Genomic DNA, 12,520 nt, shown 5'->3' with positions numbered 1-12,520 from the left:
TCGTAATCAGTAGCATGGTACTGTTAACGTCAATCGCGGCAATCTTTCAAGAGTAAAATGAATTGTCACCCGCACTTGCTACTGCGCACGAACTGTAGATAAAGACAACAATTAATGTTGCGAAAAAAGTTACGGTCACAATGAATTTTAAAAAGATTTATATGTAATTTTCTGGGTTATGCCACATATCGCAGGGTATGGTCCTGGATGTCCTGGAGATATTGTGAAAAGTGGCATAATTTCGAAATAAACGCATTGTTCTTTCTTTCTTTCTAATTCGTTTGAGTTCTCACTACAGTTCGTGCGCTGTAGCATGGTGTGGAAAAAAATGAGAATTGTTCGCACCAATTGTTTCTGAAATTCTTTTGGCAGACGCAGCTCGCAACGATCAAATGAAAAAAATGGACGCATTCCACAGACAAGAACGTTGCGTGAAGTTCCATTTTCAAATTTTTAATCAAACAATCAGGACCTTATTTACGTACAAGATGATTCTATTTACGAATAAAACGTTTGTTTTGTAGGGGACGTTATTTTATTTTACTACTAGCGGCCGCGACTTCGTCCACGTAAAAATCGATGTCAACTTTCAACCCCTATTTCAAAACAATAATTCAATAGCGGACCAGGTCAAGGTTCGCTTTCACTTATGTGCATTTCTTCCCTACCCCTAACTTACCCTACTACCAACCTAAACCTATACAACCCTACCCTACCCTGCCCCTAACCCTATCCTACCCCTACCCTCAGCAAAATCGATCCAGCCCTTTGACCAAGGAAAATAGGGACTTCTATGCCAATATTATAAATAGGTAAAGTTTGTATGGTTGTAGAGGGTAATCTCTGGTCTACTGGACCGATTTTGAAAATTCTTTCACTGATAGAAAGCTGCGTTATTAAGTAAGTGTCATAGGCTATGATTTTACTCCGTGTTCCTACGGGAACAGAAACTATGTGGGTGAAACAGCGTCTTTAAGCGGCATGTTTTCGTCTTCTAGAAATTTTTTATTATCTCTGAAACTATATGACTAATTAATAAAATTATTTAATTTTTAGACTAAGGTTTACGGCATTGTTTATACAACTAAACTTAAATCCTTATCAAAATTAATTGCTTATTAATAAAGAGGATATTATAGAGATAAGATTTGCCTTTTACAGTATAAAAGGCAAATCTTATCTCTATAATATCCTCTTTATTAATAAGCAATTAATTTTGATAAGGATTTAAGTTTAGTTGTATAAACAATGCCGTAAACCTTAGTCTAAAAATTAAATAATTTATTAAAGTACAAAAAATACTATATCTACTAAAATATAGAAGATAGATATTTGCTGTCGCGACATGTTTTGTAGAAAATGATGTTTTCTACAAAGTTGTAGTACATTATGTTATTCTAACATCAATAGTTATTGCAGCGCACGCCAAGTAAATAAAACTTTTGTACACCTTGGGTTACATTATTGGAGATTCAGTAAGGATCCCTATTTTTTTTTGAAAATGTAATATAGCCTATAGCCTTTCTCGATAAATGGGCTATCCTATCACTGAAAGTATTTTTCAAATCGGACCAGTAGTTCCTGAGATTAGCGCGTTCAATTAAACAAACAAACAAACAAACTCTTCAGCTTTATAATATTAGTATAGATATAGATGATATATTTACGAATTAAAACTTATTCGTTTTCTTGTAGGCTAGTAATCGTATCAGACAAAAATAAAAAAAATACTTTAGCCCCAAGAACCTGAAATGGTCGTTTTGCCCTGCTGTGGAACGATAATATGTCAGCATTTTTGAGAAAGAGTGGTGAAAAAATTGTTTTTGTTATTAACCTAAGCAAAACTGAGGCGAAACATGACGAACTGTGCAAGTTGTCGATTATCCATTTTTATTATGAAAAACGTACCACGCAATTTGTAGGACATTGTGGCTGTTAAGTTGTTTATCTATTAATTAATCAACAGTAAAAAACATCTGGTTAGTAACAACTTTCGTTACACTACCCTCCTCCCAACTTCTATCAATAACGAGGTTATTAAAAATTTTGTTATTAACCAGCTGTTTTTTACTGTTTCTTAATTAATAGTTATACAATTTATCAGCCAGAATATGCTTCAAATTGCGTGGTACATTATCTCGTTCCGACGCTCAGAAATTTTCATTTCCTGGTAACTCAAGTTAACTACCAGAATCAAGAATTATTGTAAATAAAAAAGTTGATCGTCTCATTGAGATGAAGCTACTCACGAAAAATTAACTGTTAGTAATCAGTTGTAAAAAATGTTCTACGGATCCTTGACTACAAGTGGTTGCGTGTATTACATAATATGTTGTCCATCCAACGACTGATACTCGTATGTTACGCCTGCAAAATAACCCCAAAAAAAGTGATCCGAATTTAGCTACTCCATTGAGCGCACATATGTACAAATTTGTGGTTACTTACATTATACATATACATACACATTAACAACCCATATTCGGCTCACTGCTGAGCTCGACTCACCTCTCAAAATGAGAGGGGTTAGGCCAATAGTCCACCACGGCCCAATGCGGATTGGCAGACTACACACACGCAGAGAATTAAGAAAATTCTCTGGTATGCAGGTTTTCTCACGATATTCTTCCTTCACCGTTTGAAACAAGTGATATTTAATGGGGATGATGACTAGGTTTGAATATATTGATTTTTATGATACATTCGGGTAAATAGGGTCAATGTTAACTAATTTATACATAAAAAGCAAAGATTGCCTGGATATTTGCAAAATAAATGAGATTATAAAATTTCAAAAACTATTAAAAAAAAATTATCGTAATTAGATGAAAATTCATACAGTTTTAGCTTCCTTACATTAAATGTGACATTTTTTAATATATGAACTATAAAGATAAACGCACAAATAACAAAGATATTTGTAATTTTGTTTGAACGCGCATACAAATCTAACGATCATTACATTGCCTATGACGTCATTTTTTCGAGCCATTTTGTATGGGGCGTTTTTCAGGGATCCGCGGCAGCGCCGCAAATCTGACTCTTTGAATCCCTGTAGCTCCGAAAGTAATGATCGCAGATACCCTGTTCCTTTTACAAAATTGCTTTACTATTAGTATACCCTTAATTTATATACAATTTAAAAAACTGTCATCATCCCTATTTCTTAAAATGCACACAGCTGAAAAGTTGAAGGTGCATGCCCCGGACCGGATTCGTACCCACACCCTCCGGAATCGGAAGCAGAGGTCATATCCACTGGGCTATCACGGCTCTTTACATTATTTATTTATATACTTTATGCTATACAGTGTTTACACTTCCTGAACACACAACTCGACATTGTAGACAATATTTAGGTATTACTCGTATTTATATAAATAACTTTCGTAGTTTACTATGCGAAATGAAATTAAATCTATTAGCCACATTTGTTAGCCTTAATTACGATGCGCTAGTGTCGTATAATTAATAGTAAAAATCTTTGAGTCCCATCACATTTTACTGAGCTCCTATGTGACACGATTTATAGGTGACTGGTGCTTGTGCGCCCCTGAACTGAGGGCCTAGTGGCAGTTTGATACTGTTACTGTCACGTAACGTAAACGCGAGATTCTAAGGAATTGAATATTCCATATATATTTGCGTTTACGTAACAGTATGAAAATATTGAAAACTCCCACTTGGCATACTCGTCTCTCAAACGTTTATTTGAAAGTACGAGTAGTAGCGTCTAAGCGTTTCTCAGATATTTTCTATTTTGTATGGTTTACATATACAACCCATAGAACCTATAAAATAAAATCAGATCATATGCGGTCGAAAAAATATAGGTAAAGGCTTTTTTTCTCGTCTATCCCATAGTCTTTCAAAATATTGTGGGTGTGTCAGCACTATTTTTAATTTTGTTGTACATTGATAAGGGTTACAGTGCTAATTAAATCTACGAAACCCTACACTGTGGCGTTGCCTAATGCGACACTTGGACGGTTTTTTTTTCGAATATTTTAAACTAAAATGATCAACATCGTTAAATTATGATTTTTTTTAATATTTGCCAATGTTTTTTTTTTGCTTTATAAAAATGTTAACTTTTTGGTAATTAACCCACCTTATATTTATTTGATAAGTATTTCTGGTCCCAGGGACTGTTACTTTGATTAAACTCGTTTTGCTTTAAATTTTAAAAGTGTAGGAGGAGATTTCATTCGACGCTTATTTTTTGTTTTTCTAATTTCAAATTTTTACGAAGATAGATTTAGTAGTATAGAATAGTAGGCAAACTGAAACAAGAGTGATGGGTAATATTATATTCTGTGTCCTTTCACTACACACAACTACAAATTTGATTCGCACACACGTGTAATTTTTACACAGACTAACATAGCCCAGTCATATTAGACAAAAAAAGAGGTCAACCTCGGAATGAGAGATAATAAGCTATAAATTGGTATAAACCTTTGTTTTGTCGTTCTAAATGTTGTCTCAAAAGTCACAAATGATACCGTGTCCGCGTCTTAAAATATTGAAGGTCAAAGGTCATAAAAATTGTTTTTTTGTGAATATCTCGATTTCTATTGCTTAAATGATATTTTTACCTATAATAAAAGTTGTAGAGTATAAAATTCTCTATAATTTTTGTTTAATGTTTTTTTTTGATACGATCAACCATTTTTGAGGTAGAGCGCGAAGAGTGCGCAGCGCACAGTCATATATGGTCCAATGCAAGGTCAAGCGTGAGTTACGGTTATCAGTACGTTATATAAAGTCTATTATTAATTAAATTATTATAATTATTAAACAATGGCCATTATTTATGTACTAATTATTAATTGTTGATATTTTATTAAAAATCAGTAACTTAATTATTTATATTTAACTATTCAACTATAGTATATTATTAATTCTGGAATATATATTTTTAGTTAAAACGTCACTACATACGTTTTCTTCAAAACGTGAAAAGTTTTTAATACTTATATACCTGGATATACTTGTCCCTACCCTACGACCTTTTCTATTTATAGCCGGGATAGATGTTCTATTGTATTCAAGGCCACTTTCTCTTTTAAGGGACCACTTTGTATTCGTCAAGATTATTCGTTAGTTTGAAATTGTATCTTCGCAACGACGAACGTACGGTTTTAAGAGCTATGGCTGATTTGTGTTTTATATGTGAAAGAATGAATGGGGCTGGATGCTTGAAAATGGAATCCTGGAGCCCATAAGAACGTTATTACGTCCAGCACCAACCGAACTACTAAATATAATATTTTGCAATTGCAAAAATGGTTGTGGTTCCCGCTGTGGATGCTGAAAATCAGGGCTACTATGTTCTTTAGCTTGTGGCCAGTGCAATGGACAAGCTTGCCTGAACGCTGCACAATATCCAAGTAATCCCGATGAAGAAAACGCATACGATCCTGAAATTCTGGAGGGTTTGGAGATGAATATGACCGATAATGAGGATGATGACAATGAATTGAACGTTTTCGAGCGACAACAAGAAGAAGACGACGAAGAAGATGAAGATAACTAGCTTCTATTCACAATTTTATTATAATTAGACATACAATAAAAAATCTTATAATATTTAAACTGACATTTCAACAAATGTATAGTATGGCATATTTAATGATAAATAAAGATATGCATAAAATAGATCCTCTTATTGTCTTTTTAACTGCAAATATATATTCCAGAATTAATAATATACTATAGTTGAATAGTTAAACATAAATAATTAAGTCACTGATTTTTAATAAAATATCAACAATTAATAATTAGTACATAAATAATGGCCATTGTTTAATAATTTAATAAATAATAGACTTTATATAACGTACTAATAACCGTAACTCACGATTGACCTTGCATTGGACCATATATGACTGTGTGCTGCGCACTCTTTGCGCTCTACCTCAAAAACGGTTGATCGTATCAAAAAAAAACATTAAACAAAAATTGTAGAGAATTTTATACTCTACAACTTTTATTATAAGTAAAAATATCATTTAAGCAATAGAAAGCGAGATATTCACAAAAAACTAATTTTTATGACCTTTGACCTTCAATATCTTAAGACGCGGACACGGTATCATTTGTGACTTTTGAGACAACATTTAGCACGACAAAACAAAGGTTTATACCAATTTATAGCTTATTATCTTTCATTCCGAGGTGAAACCCCTAAAATCACTGGGCTAAACAATCACATCGCTTATACTCGTTACACTTACTCGTTATTTTCGATTACTTGTGCGATGTTTTGCTGTTCCCTCAGAAGAATCGATTCTTTTTATTTTAAAAATATTGTTTTTACTAGCGGACGCCCGCGTCTTCGTCCGCGTGGAATTCAGTTTTTCACAAATCCCGCGGGAAACATGGATATTTCTGGGATGATAGCCTAGTGTGTTAATCTAGGATGTATCTTCATTTTAAATTTCAGCCAAATCGGTTCAGTAGCAAACATCCTTCGAAAGTCTTCGAACAGTGCAACACGTACTGTTCGAAGACTTTGTCACCTTTTGTCTTCAGAAACTAAGGAATTTCGGACGTAAAGATATTGCGGAGTTTATTGTTTTTTATTAGATGTTATTCAAAATATATTGACCATATCTAATCGTTCTAAGCTTGTTAATAAAATTTATTTTCATTAATTTAAGTAATTATTATTATCAGAGGGGCCTAGTGGCAGTTTGATACTGTTACTGTATCAAACTGCCACCAGTAAACGTACTAACTACTTACTAACGTAAACGCGAATTTCTAAGGAATTGAAACAGCGCCATCTAGTGGCACTACTGCACAACTGTTTCAATTCCATATAAATTTGCTTTTACGTCAACGTGATAGTAAAAGTATGAAAATATTGAAAACTCCCACTAGGCACACACACTGGTGTGAAATGACTAACGATTTATACTCCATTTTGGTGTGCACTTGATGTGCACATAAAAACCAAATTTAAAATAAAATCTTTATAACAAAAAAATTGATCCGACTTCAAATTCACACTAAAAAGCAAAAAATAGCATCGTGTGTGCTACCTTCTGATCACTACGAAGGCGTTGCCAAGACAGTGACGTATTAATTAAAGCCGTTTCTGAAAGAACCACGGCAAGAACTGTCTTTAAATCCTAAAACTTCATGATTTAATCGGCTTTAGTTAATGCATCACTGTGGTTAAGAAATGACGAAGTTATGTGGTGGTAACAATAAGCCGTGATAGCCCACTGGATATGACCTCTGCCTCAGATTCTGGAGGGTGTGGTTTAGAATCCGGTCCCGGGCATGCACCTCCAACTTTTCAGTTGTGTGCATTTTATGAAATTAAATATCAAACGTCTCAAACGGTGAAGAAAAACATCGTGAGGAAACCTGCATACCAGAGAAATTTCTTAATTCTCTGCGTGTGTGAAGTCTGCCAATCCGCATTGGGCCAGTGTGGTGGACTAAGGCCTAATCCCTCTCATTCTGAGAGGAGACTCGAGCTCAACAGTGAGCCGAATATGGGTTGATAACGATGTGGTAACAAACAAAAAATTTAAAAAAAAAACACGCGTCGAATTGAGAACCTCCTCCTTTTTAAATGGTTTAAATGAGCTTAAATTATGGCTTAAGGCTTAAGTATAGGTGCAAAGTAATTAACTCTGAATTTATTTTAGCTCCTGTATTATGAAGGTACCTAAGAAAGAAAATAGTTGCACTTATTAGTGCTGCCATTGCAGTGTTTGCCGGCTTAAAGGCATACCAGTGACATCGAACAATGAAGCCTTAACACAAAACCCAGCAACCTAAACCAAAAGCGAGAATTCGTAACGTTAGTTCTTTAAATAGAATGAGATAGTTCATATCCTTAATAAAGTTGTTTGTTTCAGGACAGAGGACACCGCAGGTAACACGTGCGCAATGGCAGCCACGGCGGCCGCGGCGGTCACGTGGCGGGGCACCAACGACAGCGCCACCGAGTACTGTCGCCGCGGCAACACCCCTGCGGCATACGGCAGGTACCAGAGCAACCCTAACCATACGCTACCCCCTCCAATGTAGGATATAGAAATATAGGAAGTGCTTTAATAACAACCACCTCTATAATTCAATCGCGTGAGGCAGTGGGTAGTGACCCTGCTCTTTGCAACCACGGCCGGGGGTTCGATTCCCACAAATGGAAAATATTTGTGTGATGAGCATGGGTGTTTTTTATTGCCTGGGTGTATTTAACTTTGGGGCTAGATAGGGATGTGTGTATTGTTTAAGTATATTTATTTATTATTGTTAATTGTTCCCACGACCACATAACGCTGGAAACGCTAGTACGAGTACGAGGGTATATACGAGTATGAGGTTGAGGTTTAAGAGAGGATGTTTGTACAAACCAACACTTATCTACAAAACTACTAGTCTGATTTTGATGCGGTTTTCAGTTGTAGTTTAAGGATCGATACCAAAACTACTAGTGTCTGATTTTAATTCTCATTTCAGTATCGCTTTGTGGTTGACTAGTGAAATAGTATTTGTATTTGCATGAATATACACAGCCGCGACAGAAATATTTTCTTTAAATCGGGGTTTTTAAATTTTTTTTATCCTCTTTCAATTAAGTAAAAATTTTAAATTTTTAATCTTGTTTTTCTATAGATATTATATATTTATACCGACGGCAATGTCTTAACTTTGATCAACTTTGCGAGTGTATTGGGGGTGTTATAGATTGTAACATTATGTTTATACGTGTTACAGAACAACACCTCACCACAGATGGTACGCGAGCGGCACGGCCGCGGCGGGTGCGGCGGGCGCGGCGGGAGCGGCGAGTGCGGCGAGCGCGGCGAGTGCTGGCAGCGGCAGCGGCGGCGCGGCGGGCGGTGAGAGCACGCCCAGCACGCCGGGCGGCGCGGCGGAGCGGCGGCGGCGTCTGTCGGGCTCCGGCTCGTCGCGCTCCGAGTCGTCCTCGCCAGAGCCCAGCGACACGTCGCGCGCCTCCACGCCCGCCGCGCACCACCACCCCGCCGCGCACCACGCAGCGCGCCGCACGCCGCCGCCGCATCCGCACCAGGTACTACACATTGCCATACACTAAGCTATATATCAACTTCATGCCTATAATAAAACTAGCTGAAGCTCGCGACTTCGTCTGCCCTTCATTATCATCATCATCATACCTCCCTGTCAAATTTCATCTTCGTATGTCATAGCGATTTTCGGTCAATATGTCGTGATGAGACACCTTTCGCTTTTAATATATATATAGATTTAACTCTGAAGTTTAGATTAATCTATTTAAGATTTTTATTATATATTGGTAATATCTTACATATTATCTATACTAATATAAATAGAAAGGAAAGATTTGATTGTTTGTGACTGTTCGTTAGCATTAAATAGGCTCTGAAACGACTGGACCGATTTGAAAAATTCTTTTAACAATGGAGAGCTACATTATCCAAAAATGCTATTTTTTCTGTCTGTTTTTCTGTCTGTCTCGGTTAATAAATGTATAATTTTTATCACTTTGCTTAGTTGTTGTGACAGCAAAATTAATGCTTATTTATATACAAAATATATATCTTGCAGTGGCCTTCGACGGCGAATGGAAGACCTCTTGCGATCTGCGTACGAAACTTGCCGACTAGATCAACCGACAGTTCCCTTAAAGATGGTCTATACCATGAATACAAGAAACACGGGAAAGTGGTGTGGGTTAAGGTGGTCGGTCAGAACGCCGATCGGTACGCGGTTGTCCGTTTTAAAAAGCCGTCCGATGTAGAGAAGGCACTTGAAGTGTCTCAAGATAAGCTTTTTTTTGGTTGCAAGATCTCAGTGGCACCTCACCAAAGTTGCGATGACGACGCGGAGTCAGCCAAACCTTATGAGACTGATATTGATGAATACCATCCAAAGGTAAGACTTGACTTGACTTGTAATTCGAAACGTTTACGTTACGTTTAATACGTTACGTTTAATTCGGTCGTTCGAAAACATGTATTTATGTGTTTCGCGGCATTCAATATCAGAATAACAAAAAAAAAACATAGCCATTTATTCATCAACAGCAAGCTTTTCAAATGATTTTACCAACTGTGGTTTATGTTGCGCTATGGTTAGGCTTAACTTAGATATTATGTAATTTGTAGAATAATAACATTTAGTTACTAATTATTTGAGTTTGTTTGATCTATTAATTGAGTGTGTTTTTTGTTTACAGGCTACGAGAACGTTGTTTATTGGAAACTTGGAGAAGGATGTAACACAACAGCAATTGAGGGATAAGTTTAAGCATTTCGGACGGATAATAGAAATCGATATAAAAAAGGGTAGCGGTGGCGGTGCGGGGTACGCCTTCTGCCAATACGCGTCGATATCGAGCGTAGTGGAGGCCATCCGCGCTATGGACGGCGAGCACGTGGGCAGCTCGCGCGTCAAGCTGGGCTTCGGCAAGCCCGTGGCGACCACGTGCGTGTGGGTCGACGGGCTCACCGAGCACACGGAGAAGCAGGTGCTGGGCGCCGTGTCGCGCTGCGGCGCCGCCACGTCCGTGTGCGTCGACCGCGCGGCGGGCGCGGCGCTCGTGCACTTCGAGCAGGCGGCGGCGGCGGGCGGCGCGGTGCGCGAACTGCGGCGCGTGGCGGCGCAGCTGTCCGCCGCCGAGCCCGACCACCCGCGCCTCTGCGTCGACTACGCCTCGCGCGAGTGCCAGGTACTGGATGCTGCCAGCTTTTCATTGAGTTTTTTTTATCCATACTAATATTATAAATGCGAAATAGGTCTGTCTGTTGTATTTTTTTTTTTAATTCTGACAAGTTAGCCCTTGACTACAACCTCACTTGGTGGTAAGTGATGATGCAGTCTAAGATGGAAGCTGGCTAACTTGCTAGGATGAAAATCCACACACCTTTCGGTTTCAACACGACATCGTACCGGAACGCTAAATCGCTTGGCGGTACGTTTGTACCGATAGGGTGGTAACTAGCCACGGCCGAAACCTCCCATCAGCCAAAAATATCAGCCGATGGACGTCCACTGCAGGACATAGGCCTTTTGTAGCGACTTCCAAACATCACGATCCTAAGTCACCTGCATCCAGCTAATCCCTGCGACTTGCTTGTCGTCGTCATCCCACCTGGTTTGGGTCGACCAACAATGCACATTGTAGTGCGGAGTCGCCATTTCAGCACCCTGGGACCCCAACGTCCATCGGGTCTTTGAATTATGTGCCGCGCCCATTGCCACTTCATCTTCGCGACTCATTGAGCTATGTCGTTGACTTTGGTTCTTCTGCAGATCTCCTCATTTCTGATTCGATCATAAAAATTTTAATCAATTTGTTTTTTATTATAGGAAGCGTTTTATGAACAACTGGAAAAGCATGGCGGGTCGGCAGCCCTTGCAGGCGCAGAGCGAGTGGTCGGCGAGACCTCGGGCCGGTACATACCCTCCGCAAGGCACGAGACTCTGAGGTACGACGCGTATTTTCAGTTCACCTTATCGATTAACACTTGCTGATTTGGTAAACGTTGTTATGCCATATAAGTTTCTTTCATACAAAAATTCTAAAATCGTGATTTTAAAATGTGGGTGGGGTTAGGGCATAGAGGGACTAGATATGGAGATGAATAACACCCAAATTCACCAACAAATATGTATGTCGTTTTTTAAAGAAGCGTTTGAAAAAAAAAGGGGGGCTGGGAAAAGTAAAATATTTAACACCAATAAATATATTCTATGTCCTTACACAGAATATTTCATGTTGATGGATGTTGCTGTTCCGTCAAATGAGTCGGTTCTTTTTAGATATTGTGTTTTGTTACTTTTATATAATAATTTAGGTAGAATAACTTCATCTTTCAGTAAACTAGAAGTTGTTGCCGTTTTTATGACATGCAACTACACAAACCGGCATTTTAGCGAACTCTTTACACGACGAAAACAATTACAACAATGAAACGTCGATTCTATAGAAACAGTTTTTATAAACACGTTTGATCGTGAACATATACCTTTGACAGAGGAGTAACATATAGCGTGGCAGGTCCTGAGGTCCTGGTCTGAGGGTTAGGCTATAAAATCAACTTTTAAGTAATTTTTCAGCACAAGTATGACTAAATTGCACTGAAGGTCAAGAAGGAAAAATCAATATAACTTAAAAACCGTGAAATTTCTAACATATATTGGGATATTTTAGTAGGCCTTGGTGTCAGATATCACCTTGATTATTGTATTGTATGTCGTAATATTTACGGTACATCCTGTATAAGATAGGTAATTATATAGGTTGACCCATAATAATTAATGGATCAAACTCAAGTTGAAGATAAGTTGCAGTCATCAGGCTGAATTGGTCAGTCAGAATAGAATCACACTCAAATTCATAACAACAAAATTGTCTGTCAGTTTTTGTGGGGGATGAGGTAAACTCACACATCAAAAATATTTAACACCATTAAATACATTCTGTATCCTTACATGACACACAACTATAAATTTGATTTGCCATGCAGAACGTGTAATTTTTATACAG

At 37.8% G+C, this 12,520-nt stretch overlaps 1 protein-coding gene across 4 annotated transcripts in view; it reads left to right on the top strand.

Annotated features, from left to right (window-relative positions):
• LOC112049069 (protein split ends) overlaps positions 1-12,520 on the top strand; it is a 90,530-nt gene that overhangs the window by 56,916 nt on the left and 21,094 nt on the right. For 2 of the 4 annotated variants that reach the window (XM_052887475.1, XM_052887474.1), the window contains exons 2-6: positions 7,886-8,009; positions 8,743-9,058; positions 9,577-9,903; positions 10,208-10,699; positions 11,341-11,459. In XM_052887475.1, the coding sequence (XP_052743435.1) occupies positions 7,912-8,009; positions 8,743-9,058; positions 9,577-9,903; positions 10,208-10,699; positions 11,341-11,459 (1,352 nt within the window). In that variant the 5' untranslated portion in view covers positions 7,886-7,911. Of the gene's footprint in view, positions 1-7,880; positions 8,010-8,742; positions 9,059-9,576; positions 9,904-10,207; positions 10,700-11,340; positions 11,460-12,520 lie in introns of all 4 variants that reach the window. The other 2 variants (XM_052887473.1, XM_052887472.1) reach the window with 1 other exon arrangement.

This window comes from Bicyclus anynana, chromosome 19 (genome assembly GCF_947172395.1).
Source record: "Bicyclus anynana chromosome 19, ilBicAnyn1.1, whole genome shotgun sequence".
Taxonomy (NCBI): Eukaryota; Metazoa; Arthropoda; class Insecta; order Lepidoptera; family Nymphalidae; genus Bicyclus; species Bicyclus anynana.
Note: the sequence above shows the minus strand (reverse complement) of the source record. Positions and strands in the feature narration are given on the sequence as shown.